The 22170-nt window shown below is 38.2% G+C and overlaps 1 protein-coding gene across 24 annotated transcripts in view; it reads left to right on the top strand.

Annotated features, from left to right (window-relative positions):
• ZNF780A (zinc finger protein 780A) overlaps positions 1–22170 on the top strand; it is a 72237-nt gene that overhangs the window by 41473 nt on the left and 8594 nt on the right. The window contains exons 1-7 of one of the 24 annotated variants that reach the window (XM_063801686.1): positions 8693–8992; positions 9665–9731; positions 10484–10634; positions 14583–14893; positions 15101–15154; positions 16657–16783; positions 17975–18070. In XM_063801686.1, the coding sequence (XP_063657756.1) occupies positions 14888–14893; positions 15101–15154; positions 16657–16783; positions 17975–18070 (283 nt within the window). In that variant the 5' untranslated portion in view covers positions 8693–8992; positions 9665–9731; positions 10484–10634; positions 14583–14887. Of the gene's footprint in view, positions 1–8692; positions 9163–9210; positions 9376–9664; positions 9732–10483; positions 10635–14582; positions 14894–15100; positions 15155–16656; positions 16784–17971; positions 18071–22170 lie in introns of those variants that run through there. The other 23 variants (XM_063801690.1, XM_054674087.2, XM_063801696.1 and 20 more) reach the window with 23 other exon arrangements.

The raw sequence follows: 22170 nt of genomic DNA, 5'->3' as shown, positions 1-22170 counted from the left end.
GGATCCAGTTTCAGCTTTCTACATATGGCTAGCCAGTTTTCCCAGCACCATTTATTAAATAGGGAATCCTTTCCCCATTGCTTGTTTTTGTCAGGTTTGTCAAAGATCAGATGGTTGTAGATATGCGGCATTATTTCTGAGGGCTTATAATGTCTACAGAGTCTGTATTCAGACCTCATTTATCATTTCTGATATTAGTAATTCCTTCTATCCCTCCCTTTCTCCCTCCCTTTCTTCCTTCCTTCCTTTTCCTCTCTCCCTCTTCCACTCCTCTCTCTCTCATACATTTTGCTAGAGGTTTTTAAATTATATATATTTTTTAAAAGAACCAAATTCCGATATTGCATTATCTATTGTATATTTGTTTTATATTTTACTGACTTCTGCTCTTATATGTGGTACTTCCTTTTACACATTCTTTGGCTTGATTTGTTCTTTTTCTAGCTGCTTGTGATGGGAGTATCAGGTATTAGGGCAGTGCTAAACTTATAAGGTGAGTTTTGAAGCATTCCTTTATCTTTAATTTTTTGGAAGAGTTTGAGAATAATTCATGTTAATTCTTTTTTAAATGTTTCATGGAATTCAGCTGTGAAGCCATCTGGTCCTGGGATTCCCTTTGTAGGTTTTTGATTGCTGATTTGATCTCCATACTTGTTATTAGTCTATTCAGGCTCTATTTCTTCATTATTCAGTCATGGCAGATTATATGTTTCTAGAAATTTATCTATTTTTTCTGTTAGCCAGTTTGTTTGCATATAATTGTTCATAGTTGTCTCTTCTAATCCTTTTGTTTGTGGCGTTTCTTGTAATGTCTACTCTTTTATTTGTGATTTTATTTTTTGAGTTTTCTCTCTTTTTTCCTTAGTCTAGCTAAAGATTTGTCAATTTTGACTTACAGAAAAGCCAACTCTTAATTTTATTAACCTTTTTTTGGTCATGAGTTCACTTATTTCTGCTCTGATCTTTAATGTTTCCTTCTTTATGCTAATTTTAGGTCCAGTTTTTTTTGTTGTTGTTGTTGTTTTCTCTCCGTAGGCCTTGAGGTACATTGTTAGGTTATTTATTTGTGACAATTTTTTCTTTTTTTAAAATGTAAGCATTTATACTATAAACTTCCCTCTTGTAAGCACTTTTGCTGCATCCAATAACTTCTGGTATGCTGTGTTTCCATTTGTATTTCTCTCTCCCTCCCCCCACCCCTCTCTCTCTTTCTATATATATATACGGATATATATATTTTGTTTGTTTGTTTTTGAGACAGCATCTTGCTCTGTCACCTAGGCTGGAGCGTAGTGGTGCAGTGGCATGATCTTGGCTCACTGCAGCATCCTCCTCCTGGGTTCAAGTGATTCTCGTGCCTCAGCCTCCCAAGTAGTTGGGACTAAAGGCATGCAACACCACACCTGGCAAATTTTTGTATTTTTAGTAGAGATGAGGTTTCACCATGTTGGCCAGGCTAGTTTCAAACTCCTGGCCTCACGTGATCTAGCCACCTTGGCCTCCCAAACTGCTGGGATTACAGGCATGAGCCACCGTGCCTGGCCATCTCAATATATATTCTGATTTCCCTTTTGATTTGTTCTTTGACCCACTGGTTGTTTGGTAGTGTATGAGTTTCCACATATTTGTACATTTTCCAATTTTCTTTCTGTTATTTCTAGTTTTATTTCATTGTCGTCAGAAAAGATACTTGACATGATTTCAATCTTCTTGAATTTGTTTAGACTTGTTTTGTGACCTAACGTGTGACCTATTCCAAAGAATGTTCTATGTGCACTTGAGAAGAATGTGTATTCTGCTGCTGTTAGGTGAAATGTTCCATATATGTTTATTATGCCTAATTTGGTGTCTACTGTTGTTAAAGTCCCCTATTTTCTTATTGATTTTCTGTCTGTTTTATCTATCAATGGTTGAAAGTAGAGTATTGAAGTCCTCTACTATTATTGTATTGTTATCTCTTTCCCTTTTCAGTTCTCTTAACATTTGCTTCATAGATTTGGGTGCTCCATTGTTGGGCACGTATATATTTATAATTATTATATCTTCTTATTGAATTGACCCCTTTATAACTATACAATGTTTCTTTATGTCTCATGACAGTTTTTTGACTTAAAGTTTATTTAGTCTTATATAGGCATAGCTGCCCTTGTTCTCTGTTTTTTTCCATTTTAATTAAAAAATTTTAATAGACATGGGTGTTGCTATGTTACCCAGGCTGACCTTGAACTCCTGAGCTCAAGCAATCCTCCCACATCAGACTCCTGAGTAGCTGAGACTACAGGAATATACCACTGCACCCATCAACCACTGGTGTCTTCTGGTTACCATTTGTATGAAATATCTTTTCCAATTCTTCAATTTCAGCCTATGTGTGTCCTTACAACTGAGTCTGTTGTAGGCAGAATATTATTGGATCTTGTTGTTTTTAATCCATTCAACCACTGTATGTGTTTTGATTGGCAAATTTAATCCATTTGCATTTAAAGTAATTATTCATTACTACTGCCATTTGTTAATTGTTTTCTATTTTGTAGTTCCTTTGTTCCATTTTTTCTCCCTTGCTGTTTTCCTTTGTTATTTGATGATATTTTGTAGTGATATGCTTTGATTCCTTTCTCTTTGTCTTCTTTTGTATTTACTGTAGGTATTTTTCTTTGTAGTTACTATAAGGATTACCTAAAACATCTTATAATTGTAGTAGCCTATTTTAAGCTGATAACAATTTAACTTCAACTGCATACAAAAATTCTACACTCTTTGGCCGGGTGCAGTGGTTCACGCCTGTAATCCCAGCACTTTGGGAGGCCGAGGCGGGTGGATCACGAGGTCAGGAGATCGAGACCATCCTGGCCAATGCAGTGAAACCCTGTCTCTACTAAAAATATAAAAAATTATCCGGGCGTGATGGTGGGCACCTGTGGTCCCAGCTACTCGGGAGGCTGAGGCAGGAGAATGGCATGAACCCAGGAGGCGGAGCTTGCAGTGAGCCGAGATTGCACCACTGCACTGCAGCCTGGGCATCAGAGCGAGACTCTGTCTCAAAAAAAAAAAAAGAAATTCTACACTCTTTCTTCTCTTCTCATATTTTACATTATTGATGTCATAATTTGTACCTTTTTTTTTTTTTTTTTTTTGAGACAGGAGAGTCTCACCCTGTCACCCAGACTGGAGTGTAGTGGCATGATCTCAGCTCACTGCAACCTCTGTCTCCAGGGTTCAAGTGATTCTCCTGCCTTAGCCTCCTGAGTAGCTGGGACTACAGGCAAATGCCACCACGCCCAATTAATTTTTGTATTTTTGGTAGAGAAGGGATTTTACCATGTTGGCCAGGCTGATCTTGAACTCTTGACCTCAAGTGATCTGCCCAACTCAGCCTTCCAAAGTATAATTTGTATCTTGTATATATCATGTACCCATAGGCAAATTGTTGTAGTTATAGTCATTTTTAATCCTTTTAGCTTTTTTTGTTTTGTTTTGTTTGGGACAGAGTCTTACTGTCACCCAGGCTAGGGTACACTGACATGAACATAGCTCACTGCAGCCTCAAACTCCTGGGCTCAAGTTATCCTCCTGCCTCAGCCTCCTGAGTAGTTAGGACTACAGCTCTGCACCACCACGCCCAGCTAAAGTTTTTTAAATTAAAAAATTTTGTTTGTTTTATAGAATTAAGGTCTCACTATGTTGCCCATGCTGGTCTCAACTCCTGGCCTCAAGCAATTCTCCCACATTGGCCTCTCAAAGTTTTGGAATTGCAGGTGTCAGCCATTGCACCTGGCCTGTGCTTTAACTTTTAAATGACCTGTCTTCAATCTCATTAATTCTTTATTCTGCTTAAGTCTGCTGTTCAGGCATTCTATGGAATTTTTCAATCTGTTATTGTGTTCTTTAGTTCCAGAATTTTTGTTTGCAAAAATTTTCTATGTTTTCTATCTCTTTTTTGAACTTCTAATTTTGTTCCTATATCATTTTCCTGATTTTGTTTAGTGTTTATCTGTATTCTCTTGTTTGCTCACTGAGTTTCTTTAAAACAGTCATTTTGAATTCTTTGCCAGGCATTTTGTAAATGTTCATTTCTTTAGAGTTGGTTACTGATGGTTTATTTTGATTTGTGTTGGTGTTATGTTTTCTTAATTATTCATGATCTTTGTGAACTTGCTTTGGTGTTGAACATTTGAAGAAGTAGGCATCCCTTCTAGTCTTTACAGACTGGCTTTGGTAGTGAAAGCCCTTCATCAGAGATATTGGGTGGGCTGTATAGAGAAGTTTGTGGGTGGGATTACTGCTGAAGTTATCAGACATGCTGGTCTGGTGCCAGGGTCAACAAATGGATAGGCCTGAGGACAGTGTCCATGGGAACCAGCCTGAAGTCTGGGTCCACAGAGGTTGACCTGTTGCTGGGGTGTTCTGGACATAGGCCCATAATATGCCTTGGTCCTGAGCTCATAGGGGTCACCCTGCTCCAGAATCTGCTTGGGCAGGCATGGACCCTGGGTCCACTGGAGCATAGGGTCACAAGAACCAGCCTGGAGCTTGGGTCTGGTCTGGGGCACAGTTGGGTCTGGATTCCACAGGGGTCAGTCTGAAGCTTGAGGCTGTGGGTGCTGTCCTAGGGATATGGAGGCCAGCCTGGAGCCTGTGTTTTTAGGTGTGGTTCTAAAGCTTTGGTCTCTAGGAGTTGGCCTGGCACTTGGGGTCTCCTGGGCCAGGTCTGGATATTGGATGCGGTGGAGTGGGTTTGAACCCTGGGTTTGTTGGAGTGTAGGACCATGGGAGCCAGCTTAAAGACTGGAGCCACAGGGGCTGGGTAGGCTGACAGCCTGTATCCATGGGGGTTATCCTGGAGCTTGGATCTGTGGGTGCCAGCTTTGTGCCTGGAGCTGAGGGTGCCAACTTGGAGTTTGGGTCAAGGGGGCCAGCTGGTCATTGGGTTTCAGTGGAGTAGTCCTGCTGCCAGGGTCCACAGCAAAGTTGGTGTTCACTTTATTCATCCTCTAACACGGAGGGTATCTCACCACACTATAATTTCTGGGCTTGGGAGAGTGATGGACTAGGTAATGCAAAACGGTCCTTCTTAGCCTCTTTAATGTATCTTTTCCTGTTTCTGTGCTGCAGCAAGGTGCTCTAATCTCTTACTTGGATACTTTAGCTCTTGTGAAAGTTTGTTCATGAGTAAACAGATGTTTAAATTGATGTGAGGGCTAAGTGCTGGAAAGTCCCATTCTCCAATCTTGCTGACATCACTCCTCTTAAGATTTTCTATTTCTTCTTGAATCAGTGACAGTTTGTGTAAAGAATTGTTCCTCATCACACACTGGGGCCTGTCGGGGGTGGGGGACTAGAGGAGGAATAGCATTAGGAGAAATACCTAATGTAGATGACAGGTTGATAGGTGCAGCAAACCACCATGGCACTTGTATACCTATGTAACAAACCTGCACATTCTGTACATGTATCCCAGAACTTAAAGTATAATAATAAATAAATATTGCAAAAAAAGAATTGTTCCTTTCCATTTAGTTTATTTTGTTGGCATACAATTGTTTATATTCTTCTATAATCATTTTCATTTCTGTAAGGTTAGTAATGTCTCCACTTTCACCTCTGACTTTAGTAATTTGAGTCTTTTCTATTTTTTTCTCAGTCAATCCAGCTAAGATTTTGCCACTTCTTTTGATCTTTTCAAAGAACCCCTTTTAATTTTGTAATTTTTCTGTATTATTTTTCTATTCTCTATTTAACTCCACTCTTATTTTTATTATTTCCTTCCTTTCTTGTCTTTTATTTATTTATTTATTTTTGCTATTTTTCATGTTCTAATTCCTAAAGTTGTACAGTTAGGTTGTTGATTTGACATCTTTCTTCTTTTATGTAGGCATGTAGAGCTATAAATTTTTCTCTTAGTAGTAAGCATATCATAAACTTTGGTAACATGTGTTTTTATTTGTATTTATCTAAAATATTTTCTAAATTTTTGTATTCATTCTTTAATCCTTTGGTTGTTTAAGATTGTGTTGATTTGGCACAAGACAAAGATGACTTCTCTTACCACTCCTATTCAACATAGAAATTCAACTGAATTTCAGTTATCAGAACTTGCCAACATGAAGACAATGGGATTTAGTCCTACAAATTAAGAAAGAAACTGAATGAATTAAGTCATGAAATATCAGATGGCATACAGGATTTAATTTTGAAATTCTTCAAATTTTACTTAGGAATTTCTTCAGCTATGGGAATAGTCTTTTGATGATGCTCCAATTTTTAACTGGATCAATTTGCAATTTGTGTCAGAATGGAGCGCAGTTGAGAAGCCTTATGTTACTGCAGCATCTAAATTTGGCTTAACATTCAAAGGAATCATAAATAGAACCAATATGTTTGCCTTGTAAAGATAATTATCAAAGAAATGTACCCTTCTTAGGGTACAAAAAAGAGATGGCAAAAAAAGAGATGTACCTTGAAGGCAAGATACATTAACTACAAGAATATGAACTGCAATCTAATTTTTCCATATTCAATATTCACAATACTTGTGAGGATATCTTCCATTTCATTGGATATATTCTGAGACTTCTAGTTACCTTAGTATATACAGAGTATATATCTCAATTTAAAAAGCATGGTGTTCAGAGAAGAGTCATTTGAAGGTAGCTATAATTTTGAGTTTATTAAACATAAAGTCCAACATTGAAGACTGCATAAAATTTTATCAAAATTTAAAAATAATAGACCACATTGAAAGAAAATACTTAAAAAGAATGGTGATATTGGTTAGGAAATCGATTAAAGTATCAGAATATACTTAAATATTATTCTCCTCTTTATTCTAATGTTTAGTCAACATAAATAGCTTAAAAATTTTTTTCCTTACTACAAAATTGTTATTTTGCTTTAACGTATATATGTTATTGTTTCACCCTTTAGGATATAACAGAATATTATAATTAATACAGGAATTTTTCAAACATTACATAATTTCAATTACCTTAGTATTCATACCTTTTCAAATTTGTACTACTTTGGACAATATATTATATATTCAGCTATTATTGATTTCTAATTCCATTTTTGTCAAAGAACATGCTTTGTATGACTCAAATCCTCTTACATTTATTGAGACTTGTTTTATGGCCCAGAATATGGCCTATACTGGTAAGTATCCCCTGTCCACATAGATGAATTTTACTGTCATTGAGGAGAGTGTTCTCAAATATAAATGAGATCAAGTAAGTTGATATGTAGCTCAAATCTGCTATACCCTGTTGCTTTTCTGTGTTTGTTCTATCAATTACCAAGAGAGATATATTGAAATATCTGACTATAATTGTGGATCTGTCTCCTTTTCGATCTAATAGATTTTTCTTCCCATACTTAGAAGCTTTGCTTTTAGGAGCAAAATTTATGTTTGTTTTTTTCTACTCGATGAGCTATCTCCTTTATCATTATTATGCCCTTCTTTATCTCTGGTAATAGTCTTTGTCCGGAGTCTACTTTGTTTTTAATAAAGCCACTCCAGCTTTCTTTTGACTAGTGTTAGGATGGTGTATATTTTTCCATCCTTTTACTCTTAACCTTTTCGTGCTTTTCATTTAACATATTACCTGTAGGTAGCACCCATTTGGGTCTGACTTTTTGTTTATTTATTTATTTAATTATCTTTTTTTATTATACTTTAAGTTCTAGGGTACATGTGCACAAAGTGCAGGTTTGTTACATATGTATACATGTGCCATGTTGGTGTGCTGCACCCATTAACTCGTCATTTACGTTAGGTATATCTTCTAATGCTATCCCTCCCCCCTCCCCTGACCCCACTATAGACCCCAGTGTGTGATGTTCTCCACCCTGTGTCCAAGTGTTCTCATTGTTCAGTTCTCACCTGTGACTGAGAACATTTGGTGTTTGGTTTTCTGTCCTTGTGATAGTTTGCCCAGAATGATGGTTTCCAGCTTCATCCATGTCCCTACAAACGACATGAACTCATCCTTTTTTATGGCTGCATAGTATTCCATGGTGTATATGTGCCACATTTTCTTAATCCAGTCTATCATTGATGCACATTTGGGTCTGACTTTTTAAAAAATCCAATCTGACAATCTTTTTAAATTAAGGTGTTTAGACCATTTACATTTAATGTGATTATTGATATGGTTGAGTTAATCGTCTTATTTGTTTTCTGTCACAATTCTGGAATGAAAAGACGTTTTGCTCTTTATTATTACATGTTTCCTCCTTATGTAGCATAGGAAACTAGAAACATGATTTTGAAAGTTAAATATTGTTAGACTACAACAGTGAAATCAGGCTCTTCCTAGGAAAAGCAAGCCCTTTTTTGCATTTGTTTATACTGTTTTAACAAAGTGTTAATTATTCATCCTTCAAGATAAGGCAAGTAATTCTCTATTTTTATCCGTTTCCGTGTCGTCCTGAATCACGTTTTTCTCTCCAGATAACAGGAACATTGTCTCGAAGAATCCAGGACATTTGATTCTGAAATCTCCAATGTGAACCACACTTCCTCTCCTAGTATATAACCAACCAATTCTTTAGTTCAAGCTTTTCAAATTTCTCCTAAGTCCCCTTCAAATAGCACAGAGAAGTGGAAGCCTATCGCTGGGGTCTGAGACAAAGGAGTTAAAGCACCTACATGTTGACATAATTTTACTTTAAATTCTTCTTTCTTCTTTAAAAGTTCTGCTCATTTGCATTCTCCATGGAGAGAAAAAGTAAGTTATACTGACGCTCCGAGAGGGAAACGCTCTTCTCAGATGGGGATCCTTGCTCATGGCAACAACCTGTGCACCCCGCGGGCTGGAACTCCCACGAATCCACTAGGCCCGGCTCCCTTAGGGGTTAGCCCCCATAGTATGCTGGGATCAACCTGAACGGATCACAGCTCAAGGCTTCTGAGGCTTTTTCTGTTCGGGACTGTATTTCCCAGCGGCCACCGCGCCAGTCCACTTCCGGTCTCCGGGGTCGACGACATAGTGGGGTAAGGTCTTCACGTCTGAGGAAGAGATCTGTGGCTGCGGGAGATCTCTGCGGATTGGGGCTCCAGCCTGACTGACCCGACAGTGCGGGTGGCCTAGAGGGAGGCGCTCAGAGTAGGAACCCCGGGGTGCAGACGGGATCTGCCGGATCCCCAGGCGTGTGTGTGCGCGGGTATCAGAGGAGGGGGATTGTGAGATCATGAGTGACGGAGGGGACTGTGTGAGTGTGTGCGTGAGGTTCTACGCACAGGCTCGGGAGGGCGTGTGGACGCAGCGCACTTTGCTGAGTGACACTGTGCCGGTGCCCCTAGGCTCCTGCTGCTTCCTCCCTCTTTCCGCTTCACAGCTGCGGGGACTGCAGCAGAGGAATGGCCCCAGTAGGGAGGTCAGATATTGAGCCGAGAATGAAGCTTTACACAAGAAAGCGCAGAAGTGCCCCCGAGTGTTCCCCAGGAGGGCAGCTACATGTTGAGAACCATAGCGTCCTCAGAGCTCTGTCCCCAGAAACCAGCTCCAAACTGGTTGTACTGGTTGAATCGATTCCTCTTCCTTTTACTTCCTTCCTATTTCGTGTGAAGTGAGGGAAATTGTGGCTATGGAGGGAGGGTGCTTTCAAACTTAGTCTGCGCTCCAAGAAATGCCTGGAGTCTCACGCTTGCCGTATCCTTCTCCAGTCGTATTATCCAAAAGAAGGACCTGGAGGAGGATGAGAGCGTTACTGCTGCACACCTAAAGTCAAGGGTGAGTTTGTGCTTTGTATTTGTTCAAGACATGCGTTTTTGATTTTAGAATATTGAGATTCCCCTTAAATTTTCAGTGAAACTAGGGGGATATGCAAATTGATTCGTGCCCCCTCCTTCACCTTTCCACTTAATAGTCACAAAACAATTTGGCAAATCGTTCACACCTTCCCGTGCGCTCTCTTTTTCGAAGCTGGTATAGAAATACAGCTCCAGTAGTTAATATTAAAGCTCCATTTTAGACCCATATTTGAGAAGGAGGAGATTAGTGTTTAGGTGGAATCACACACCAGACATCAGTTGGTCTTTACAGACCTCCTTTTCAAAACAGGGAAGAATGGAGATGGTTGGATGATCTCCATTGTCTGTGAGGCATTCGGTAGTGGAAAAGTGACCGCACAGAAATTGGTATCAACAAGAGCCAGGATTTTCCCAGGGAGTCCATGAGATGATATTTGTAATACTTGCCAGATCTCTCTGAAGTTTGACAGCTCCAGTTGTGTTTTAGGCGTGTGTGTGTGTGTGTGTGAGTGTGTGTGTGTGTGTGTGTACTGTGAGAGGCAGTACACTGTTGTGGTTAAGAATAGGGGAGTGGATCCAGAGTATCTGGGTTGGAATATTGGTTCTGTCATTAGAATGAATTAATATTGTAAAGCCCCTTAGAGCAGTGCTAGGCATATAATAATGTTTAATATGTTTTAACTGTTGTTTTTTGTGTAGTCATTTTAAGTCATTCCCCTTGACTCTCTACAGAACAGGAGCATTGGGAATATGTGATTCATTGCGACTGCTGCTTGTATATTAAGAAAATGAGTGAGGGGCTCAAATGATCTAGGACAGAAATTCTTTTTAAATCGACAGATATAATTGTATGTATTTATCATGTGCAACATGAAGTTTTATGGTATGTATACATTGTGGAATGACTAAATCTAGCTAATTAACAATGCATTACCTCACATAGTTATCATTTTTGTGGTGAGAACACTTAATATCCACCCTCCTAGCATTCTTCAAGACTACAGAATATTGTTATTAATTGTAGATACCCTGTTGTGTAATAGATCTCCTGAACTTATTTCTCTTATCTTCCTGAAATTTTGTATCCTTTGACCAACATTTCCCCAGTCAACACTGCCCTCCTTCCTCCCTCACCCACATTACCCCAGATCTGTAAATACGATTCTACTCTCCACTTCTATGATATCAACTTTTTTAGATTCGGCTGAAGAGTGAGATCATGTGTCTTTCTGTGCTTGGCTTACTTCACTTAATATGATGTTCTCCAGGTTCATCCATGTTTTTGCAAATGACAGAATTTCCTGCTTTTTATGGCTAAATAGTATTCCCTTGTGTAAATATACCTGCATATATACCACATTTTCTTTATCCATTTATTCATTGTTAGACACGTAGGTTGATGCCATATCTTGGCTATTGTGAATAATGCTGCAATAAACATGGGTATGCTGATATCTCTTTGACATACGGATTTCATTTCCTTTGGAGATATATTCCCAGTAGTGGGATGGCTGGATCATATGGTAGTTCTATGTCTAATTTTTTGAGGAACCTCCATACTGTTTTCCATAATGGCTGTGCCCATTTACATTCTCACCCACAGTGTGTAAGCGTTCCCCTTTTCTTGCCAATACTTGTTAACATTTGTCTTTCCAGTAGCCACCCTAACAGGTATGAGCTAATATCTTATTGCGGGTTTAATTTTCATTTCCCTTATGATTAGTGATGTTGAGTATTTTTTCATAAACTGTTGGCCATTTATATGTCTTCTTTTGGGATGTGCCTGTTCAGGTCCTTTGCCCATCTTTTAATCAGGTTTTTTTTTTTTGCTGTTGAGTTGTTGGACTTCTGCATACATTTTGGATCTTAATCTCTTATCATATATATGGTTGCAAATATTTTCTCTCATTCTACAAGATGTCTCTTCACTTTGTTGATTGTTTCCTTTTCTGTGCAGAAGCTTTTTAGCTTGACATAATTTCATTCGTTCATTTTTGCTTTTGTTACCTGTGCTTTTGAGGTCATATCCCAAAAAAAATCATTGCTCAGATCAGTTTCACAGAGCTTTCCCCCTATGTTTTCTTCTATTTGTTTCATAGTTTAGGATCTTACATTTAAGTCTTCAATCTGTTTAGAGTTGATTTTTGTATAATGGTTTGAGATAAGGGTCTAATTTCATTTTTCTGCGTATGGATACCTACTTTTCACAACAGTATTTTTTGAAGAGTCTCTCTTTTCCCCATTGTATGTTCTTGGTACCCTCCTCAAAACTCGGTTGGTTATAAATATATGGATTTATTCTGGGCCTCTCTATTCTGTTTCTTTGGTCTATGTGTCTGTTTTTATGTCAGTACCTTGTTGTTTTGGTTACTATAGCTTTGTAGTATATCTTGAAGTCAGATAGTTTGATGCGTCCAACTTTGTTCCTTTTGCTCAAGATTGCTTTGGCTATTTGGGTCTTTTGTGGTTCTATACAAATTTTAGCATTTTTTGTTTTTTTCCTGTTTCTGTAAGGAATGTAGGACAGAAATTCTTAACCTGAGTTCCTGTGACTCCATTTATGGTCTCAGGGACCAAAAGCTCTTGAAATAAAATATTGAAGTATTATAGAAATTTATAAATGTGGGTTTTAGGGGGAGAAATAGTGTATCATTTCATAAGATTATCAAAAAAATTTATGTGACCCATGAGGTTTGGATCCATTGATCTAGATAGAACATTGGTTCTCAGCTGGGGTGATGTTTAGAAACTTTCGGTTGTCATGCTGTCGGGGAGGGTGCTACTTAGATCTAATGGATAGAGGTCAGGAATGCTGCTAAACATTGTGTTATGCACAGGATAGCTCTCCCCACTCTCCCATCTAAGAATTATCCAGCACAATATGTCAGTAGTGCCTAGGGTGAAAAACTGTAGTCTAGAATCAAAAGATTGTGATATCTGGAATGACATTGTAAATGATCTTGTATAAAATAAGTGTCCTATAATACAGAAATCATTAAGCTAATCATACTAGACTCAAGTGATAGAGTATTACGCAGGTAATAAAATGATGTCTATAAGGAATTATGAAAAGAAAAATATTTGATATATCATTAAGCAATATTCATGCTATGAACAATAATACTCAAGAAAATGTTACATGGGGCGGGGCGCGGTGGCTCACACCTGAAATCCCAGCACTTTAGGAGGCTGAGGCAGGCAGATCATTTGAGGTCAGGAGTTTGAGACCAGCCTTGCCAACGTGGTGAAACCTTGTCTCTACTAAAAATATAAAAACTAGCCGGGAGTGGTGGCAGGCGCCTGTAATCCCAGCTACTCAGGAGGCTGAGGCAGGAGAATTGTTTGAACCTGGGAGGCTGAGGTTGCAGTGAGCCGAGATCAGGCCACAGCACTCCAGCCTGGGTGACAGAGTGAGACTCCACCCCTGCCCCCCAAAAAGAAATTGTTATGTTTTATATGAATCCCATATACTAAGATAGGGTTTTTGTATAAGAATTCTATAAGAATTCTATCTAAAGGCATTCTATAAGAATTATATCTAAAATAACATTTTAATTGGTTATTTGGTGAAGAGGGGAACCAAGCATGGTGGTGTATATTTCACAAATTTTCTCACATAGTTTGCAAATGCCACTTATCTGCATTGTGTTCATTCAAAGAAGAATCTTGATAATGAGAATATCTAGTTATATTGGTGAGATACAGCTAAAGGATATTAGAACTAGCTGATGTTATTTGTTATAGTCACTTTAACCTCTTTTGTTGAATCTCATGACAGGCTCAGGTTTTTTTCCTGATAACTCTGTTTTTATTTTTTACTTCAAAAGTAGAAATAGACTATCATTAATGCATACAAGACATTGGTTGGGGACTTGTAGACAATTTTTTCTAGAGATTGCTCCAACATACATAGAAAAACATAGACATCTTAGTGTTGGTCAAGAATTGGAAAATAAAGGAAACAAACTTGTTAAGTAAAAACAACAGTTCATTAGAGTATCCTGATTTTTCCCCCCCAAGTTCAAAGGGAGATATCTAAATAAAAAGTGTCTTTCATCTAATTTGGAGAAGTTTCCTCATAGGAAAGAAATGTGTATGTACATTTATATATGTCCATATATAGAGATGCATACACACACACACACACATATATATAAATATATATATACACACACACATATATATACACACACACGTGTGTGTGTGTGTGTGTGAATATAACTATATATATTCCAAGTTAATGCTTGGATGTAGTTACAATTTTTTTTTTATATGAAGGCTCGCTCTGTTGCCAGGCTGGAGTGCAGTGGCGCGATCTCAGCTTACTGCAACCTCCGCCTCCTGGGTTCAAGCGATTCTCGTGCCTCAGCCTCCTGAGTAGCTGGGATTATAGGCATGCACCACCACACCCAGCTAATTTTTGTATTTTTAGTAGAGACGAGGTATCACCATGTTGGCCAGGTTGGTCTCGATCTCCTGACCTCGTGATCTGCCTGCCTCAGCCTCCCAAAATGCTGGGATTACAAGTGTGAGCCACCGTGCCCGGCCATGAAATGCTCTTAAGCAAAAAGAAGAAAATTGGAGCTACAATACACAGAGGAGAACTCTTAACATGTATATAATTTTCTAAATTTTTTTCTATTAATGTCTGTTAGTCTTTTTATTAGTATTTCTATATACATATATTTTACAAACGTAATCATATTATCTATCCTGTTTTGTAACCTGATTTTTCTGTTAATCATATATCTTGAACGTTTAATATTTACTTTGTATTCTATTAAGTGGATGTTCTGAACTGTATTAACCAACTGGCTTTTGCTGAATTCAGAATGCTGAACACTGCCAGTGCAATTTGGTGCAAACACTGCCGGTGCAAATATGCTTTCCAGTTCTCATGCCTTCCCCCACTGCACCCAATCCTGATTTCACAAAGAGGTTCTGGTTTGGATGATGCGATCCCTTCTCAGCTCTGAAAGGTGGGACTGGGGGAGGAGGATCTGCTAAGGGCAGGATCAGAGGTCCAGTCCTAGGCCAAGATGGGTATCCCAAGAATGGAGGACTGGCTGGAAGCCACAACTTCAAGGCAGAAATGCCTGTGCTCGGCATTCATGCTTCTGCCGCAGGTTCCCTGGGATGCAGGCAAGAGCTTGGTTTCATCCCTACTCCACCCGTTCACTGCCAGCTATTTGTGAGAGAGTGTGTGTGGGGGCAAGGGGAGTGATGGGAGAAGGGTGGAAGTGTGCGTGTTAGCAGGAGTAGTTGAGAAATAGGAACGGAGGATAAAATAGTTATTTGCTTTTGAGACACAGCTTTAATTGTGGCCTTTTTGTTGTTGTTGTTTTCCAGGGGAGAAGCCTGAGGAAGATTGACCAGTTTTGTAATTCTAGCAACATGGTCCATGTAAGTTTGTATTTCTCTCTTTTCCTTGAAATATGGTGACTTTCAGGTTAGGTGACTGTTATTATTTAACCTGAAGCTTCTTACCTAGAATTCACGATCTTACACCCCAGTTTGTCCCATTACAGTGAAGGTTGGTGACAAAAAAAAAAAAGTCACTGCTCTTCCTATTTGTACCTCTGTTTCCTACTGGTTTTGATGTTTTCTTTGAAAAAGTTATTCAGTCTGTGCTCTGTGCTCAGACCTTGGTCAGGAAGAATATTGGAACGTGGAGGAATCAGTCCCCACAGGGAAACAGGGTCTTATGGGTTTGATAAGTTACAGATGATTGACCACACTTGGGAACACTTTGAAACTTTACAGACTAGAGCTTTCCAGGTAGCTAAGGTAGAATTCCATAGTGAGTAGCCTCAGTCTGCAAGTGTGACAAGGTGATCTGCTTTATGAGGCTTTTAGGAAAATGATCGGTGAGGACAGTGGGCAGTAGCAGGGAGAAGATAATTCAGGGCATGAATGATAGGTGATTACAGATTCTCTGGCTGGACATGGTGGCTCACGCGTGCAATCCCAGCACTTTGGGAGGCTGAGGTGGGTGGTGGATCACTTGAGGTCAGGAGTTTGAGACCAGCCTGGCCAACATGGTGAAACCCCATCTCTTCTAAAAAAAGAAAAAAAAAATTAGCCTGTTGTGGTGGTGCACGCCTGTAATCCCAGCTGCACAGGAGGCTGAGGCAGGAGAATCGCTTGAACCTGGGAGGTGGAGGTTGCAGTGAGCTGCGATCGTGCCACTGCACTCCAGCCTGGGTAACAGAGTGAAATTCTGTCTCAGAAAAAAAATAAAAAATAAAAAATTCTCAGAATTGGGGAAATCCTTAGAGGCCCTGGCCATCCTCAACGTATAAATAGAAAAAAAATGAATAAATCTAATATGTGAGTTCTATTGACTTTAATGCAGCTTATAAAAATCAGTTGTCATGACAAGAAAAAATACTTTTGCTATCATCTCATACCATAATGAACTTGAGGATTAAGAACATTCTTTAATTGTATGCCACCTTTTTTTTTTTTTTTTTTTCTCTGAGACAGAGTCTTGCTCTGTGGCCCAGGCTGGAGTGCAGTGGCGTGATCACAGTTCACTATAGCCTTGAACTCCTGGGCTCAAGCAATACTCCTACCTCAGCCTCCCGAGTAGCTGGGACTACAGGTACGTGATACCACACACAGTTACTTATTTAATTTTTGCAGAGATGGGATATCATTATGTTGCCCAGGCTGGTCTCAAATTTCTAGACTCAAGCAATCCTCCTATTTCTGCCTCCCAAAGTGCTGGGACTATAGGCATAAGCCACCATACTCAGCCAGCAAGAGACTTCTTGAAGAATGTGCAGGCACTCTGTGAATTTCCATATTGCTTTTTTCTTACACTACACTCCTTCACTTCTTCTCCTTTCATCTTGAAACAACTTTCTTCAGTTTCACCATTATACATGTGTTTGTGGTTTCAGGGATCAGTGACATTCAGGGATGTGGCCATTGACTTCTCTCAGGAGGAGTGGGAGTGCCTGCAGCCTGATCAGAGGACCTTGTACAGGGATGTGATGTTGGAGAACTACAGCCACCTGATCTCACTGGGTAAGGTCATTGAGTCCCAGCTATTTTTATATCTATTTTCTGGAATATCAGCTTTCTTCACCGTGAATTTCAGGGCTATCTTTTAAGAGGTGGCTGAATTCCTTCTTCTTGTTCCCAAAGGAATGGATTGGGATTTGTTGGGTTGAAAACAGGCACCTCCCTGGAGCCCCTGCATCTTGCCTACTCCACAATGGCCTCCTTCATTATGCTGGTCCTCTCTGTAATTGCCTCTGTCTTCATGACCATGGGGCTGAATTTGAAATCTTGTACATTCATTGAAAGATATTGTCTAAGAACCAGATTTCATATTATGTTTGATCTCAGAATTACTGTAGATTTTCTGTTTGTTGGTTTTTGTTTTTCTAACCCATCTGTAAGGAGAAGAGTGTCTTGAATTTTTCTATCAGAGAAACCTCTATGATCACTGGGAGGTTGAGGCTGCAGTGAGCTGTACCCATCACTGCACTCCAGCCTGGGCAATAGACCGAGACCCTGTCTCAAAACCAAAAACAAACAAACAAAAATGTCTGTTATTTACGTATACTGATTGGGTTGACAGAAATTCATTTAACACTAAAGGGAATGCATTTCATTTCCTTCAATAAACATTCCATTGTTTTGCAGTTGAAAGTTTCAGACCATGGAGTTTATGTATTTTCATTTAGTGAATATACTGAGTGAGCTGTAAATGTCTAAGGATGCAAAATAAATGACAATAATAAACAATAATTCTTGACTTTGTGCTACTGTATATCAGGCAATGTTAGAAGTATTTTGCATATATATAACTTATTTTGTCTTAGTATCAATCCTATAAAATAGGTATTGTATCATCCCCATTTTAGAGTTGGGAAAACTGAAGGACAGAGTTTAAGTGACTTACCTGAGGTCATACTGCTAGTGAGTAGCAGAGATAGGATTTGAACCTGGCAGTCTGGATTGAAGTTTCCTGCTCTCAACCATTCAGTTATACCTCTTTTCGAGGGATAAGATTCTGAGTTTAAATGAAAGAAAGTCCTTTTCTAACATAGTTAGAAAAGAGTTCTCTTACTCAACCTCTCACTCTTATCTGAAGTCTCTTTTCAATATTGTTTTGACTTGTAATTTATTGTAAGTTTAAGCAGGTCACAAAGATTTGAAAAAAAAATTTTGTATTAAAAAAATTCTACATGTGTCGTTTCTTTTAAGCAGGAAGTTCCATTTCTAAACCAGATGTGATTACATTACTAGAGCAAGAGAAAGAGCCCTGGATGGTTGTAAGGAAAGAAACAAGCAGACGGTATCCAGGTAAGTGAGGGTAAAGCAGGCGGGGGGAAGCCATCATTGTCCCGGACATGTGCTCAGAAAGGAGTCATACCCTTGAGATGTGGTTTGAAAAGCTTTCTTCAATGACCCAAGTCCTGTTGGATAAAAATGCCCAAGACCTGGGAAGGAAATAAAGATTACAGCAGAAGCCATCACCAAGGAACTTCATCATTTACTAATCACCTAATTTCTGTTCTCTTATTTCCTTCCCCTTTTAGTGGAGTAAGTTCCCTCTTTTTTTCCCAGGGTAAACTTTTTTTTTTTTTTAAGGTGGAATCTTGCTCTGTCCTGCAGTGTGGAGTGCAGTAATGTGATCTTGGCTCACTGCAACCTCTGTCTGTTGGGTTCAAGCAATTCTCATGCCTCAGCTTCTCAAGTAGCTGGGATGACGGGTGCCCACCTCCACACCTGGCTAATTTTTGTACTTTTAGTAGAGATGGGGTTTCACCATGTTGGCCAGGTTGTTCCTGAACTCCTGACCTCAGGTGATCTGCCTGCCTCGGCCTCCCAAAGCCCTGGGATTACAGGTGTGAGCCATCGTGCCCAGCCCATTTGCCAACTTTTTAATTGGATTTTTTTTTTTTTTTTTTTTTGCTGTTATTTGAGTCTCTTGTCAGAGAAATAGTTTGCAAATAATTTCTCTCATTTAATTTTGTCTATTCCCTCTGATGATAGTTTCCTTTGCTCTGCAGAAGCGTTTAGTTTAATATAGTCCCATTTGTCTATTTTTGTTTTTGCCGCCTGTGCTTTTGCAGTGTGAACCAGAAAATTTTTGCCTAGGTCAATGTCCTGAAGCACTTCCTTTATGTTTTCTTTTAGTTGTTTTATAGTTTTGAGTCTTACATTTAAGTCTTTAATCCATTTCCAGTTGATTTTTGCATACGGTGAGAAATAGGGGTCTGGTTTCATTCTATCACATACGGATATCCAGTTTTCCAGCACCATTTATTTATTTATTTTTAATTATTATTTTCCAACTTTTATTTTAGGTCCAAGGGGTACATAAGTGGGTTTGTTATATGGGTGAATTGCATGTTATGGTGGGTTTGGTGTACAGATTATTTCACCACCCCGGTAATAAGCATAGTACCCAATAGGTAGTTTTTGGATCTTCGTCCTCCCACCCTCTACTCTCAAGTAGGCCCTGATGTCTGTTTTTCTGTTCTTTGTGTCCATGTGTACTCGGTGTTTAGCTCCCATTTATAAGTGAGAATATGTAGTATTTGGTTTTCTGTTCCTTAATTAATTTGCTTAGGATAATGGCATCCAATGCCATCCATATTGCTGCACATAATCTTGTTCTTTTTTATGGTTGCATAGTATTCCTTGGTGTATATGTACCACATTTTCTTTATCCAGGTAACCATTGATGGACATTTAGGTTGATTCCATGTCTTTGCTATTATGAATAGTGCTACAATAAACATAGGCATTCATGTGACTTTAGGTTAGAACTACTTTCTTTTTTTGTTTCTTCCTTGTCTGGTTTTGGTTTCATGGTATGCCAGCTCCATAGAAAGAGTTAAGGAGAATTCCCTTCTCTGAAATTTTTTGGAATAGTTTCAGGAGAATTAGTTCTTTGAGAGTTTGGTAGATAGAATTCAGCAGTGAAGCCATCAGTCCTGGAGTTTTCTTTTTTGGGCGACATTTTATTACTGATTCAATCTCATTACTCATTATTGGCCTGTTCAGCTTTTCTATTTTGATGATCTTTTCTGTTTCTGTGGTGTCAGTGGTAATATCTCCTTTTTTATTTCTGATTTTGCTTATTTCTTCTCTTTTCTTCTTGGTTAGTCTAGCTAGGGGTTTATTAATTTTATTTATGTTTTTTAAAAAACAACTTTCCATTTCATTGATCTTTTGTATTATTTAGCCTGTATTTTATTTAGTTCTACCCTGATTTCGCTAGATTGTTTATTTGAAGTCTTTCTGCTTTTTCAATGTAGGTGTTTATTGCCATCAACTTCGCTCTTAGCAGTACTTTTGCTGTATCCCATAGGTTTTGGTATGTTGTATTCTGATTTTCATTTGTTTCAAGAAATTTTTTAATTTCCTCCTTATGTTCTTTCTTGACCCAGTGGTTATATAGGAGCAGGTTGTTTAATTTTCATGTGTTGTACAGTTTCCAACGTTCCTCTTGTTACTGATTTCTCATTCTATTCCATGTCTCAGAAAAGACTTGATATAATTTTGGTTTTGAAGAATTTGTTAAGAATTGCATCCTAACATATGGTCTATCCTAGAGAATGTTCTGTGTGCTAATGAGAAAATGTGTATTCTGTAGCTATTTGATGAAATGTTCAGTAAATGTCTGTTAGGCCTGTTTTGTCTAATGTGAAGTTTAAATCCAGTGTTTCTTGTTAATTTTCTATCTAGATGATCTGTGTAATTCAGAGTGGGGTGTTGAAATCCCCAATGATTATTGCACTGGAGTACATCTCTCTCCCTTTTGATCTAATAATATTCACCTTATATATCTGGGTGTTCTGGTGTTGGGATTATAGTATGTTTAGAATTGTTATATCCGCTTGCTGAATTGATCCCTTTATCATTATACAGTGATGTTCTTTGTCTCTTTTTTGCTGCTTTTGACTTAAAATCTTTTTTGTCTGATATAAATATAGCTATTCCTGCTCACTTTTGGTTTCCATTTGCATGGAATATCTTTTACCATTCCTTTACTTTCAATCCATATATGTCTTTACCAGTGAGATGAGTCTGTTGGCAGCATATAATTGGGTCACTTTTTAAAAAATCCATTCCATCTATATCTTTTAGATGAAAAGTTTAATCCATTTACATTCAATGTGATTACTGATATGTGAGGGCTTATTCTTGTCATTTTATTAATTGATTTCTAGTTGATTTGTGTATCCTTTGTTCCTTTCTTTCTCTTTTATTTTTTATCATTGTGGTTTGGTTGTTTTCTATAGGGGTAACATTTGGGTTCTTTCTGCTTATTTGTGTGTTTGCTGTGTCAGTGGGTTTTATAATTTTGTGTGTTTTCACAATGGCAGATATTCTTTCACTTCTAGGTGTAGGACTCTTAAGCATATCTTGTAGAGCTGGTCTGCCCTCAGTTTTTGTCTGGGAAAGATTATTTCTTCTTCATTTATGTTTTATAATTTGCTGAGGATAGTATCCTTGACTGGCAAGTTTTTTCTTTCAACACTTTGAATATACCATTTCATTCTCTCTCATTTCTTTCTGTTGAGAAATCTGCTGTTTGGCTGATGAGAGTTCCCTTGTAAATGACTAGATGCGTTTCTCTTGCTGTTTTTAGTATTCTCTCTTTGTCTTTGACTTTTGTATTTTGACCATAATGTTCCATGGAGAAGACGTTTTTGTGTTGTTATGTATTTGGGTATCTCTGAGCTTCCTGTATCTGGATGTCTACATCTCTTGCTAGAATTGGAAAGTTGCCAGCTGTTATTTCATTAAATAGATTTTCTTTCCTTTATTTTTTCTCTTCATCTCTGGGACCTCAAAATTTCAAATATTTGGTTGTTTTATGATGTCCCATATAGAGTCTTTGTTTCTTTTTCTTTTTTTGTTTTTCTATTTTTGTCTGACTGGGTTATTTCAAAAGAATTGGCTTTATGTTCTGAGATTCTTCTACTTGATCTAGTCTGTTGTTGAAGATTTTGAATGTATTTTATATTTTATTCAATGAATTATTCAGTTTCAGAATTTCTGTTTGGTTCTTTTTTATAATGAAATTGGTAAGTTTCTTCTTCTTATCCTGAGGTTTTTTTTTTCTGATTTGTTTGTATTGTTCTTCCGAATTCTCTTGTATCTCACTTAGCTTCTTTAATATAATTATTTTGAATTCTTTTGCTAGGATATAGCATTTTTCCCCCATTGGAATGTTTCTGGAGAATTATTATGTTCCTGTGGAGATGTCATGTTTCCTTCTTTTTTTTTTTTGTTATTTCCTGTGTCTATTCTCATTTTTTTGAATTTGCTTTTGTAGGGGAGGCTTTTTTCCTAAAGATGTATCTATGGTTAATAGGGTTGGATAGGGCATTTTTGCTTTGATTCTGGGCGTGTGCAGTAGTGTTGTTATGTAGTGTTATGATTTT

This window comes from Pan troglodytes, chromosome 20 (genome assembly GCF_028858775.2).
Source record: "Pan troglodytes isolate AG18354 chromosome 20, NHGRI_mPanTro3-v2.0_pri, whole genome shotgun sequence".
Taxonomy (NCBI): Eukaryota; Metazoa; Chordata; class Mammalia; order Primates; family Hominidae; genus Pan; species Pan troglodytes.
This window is presented reverse-complemented; position numbering and strand designations above follow the sequence as displayed.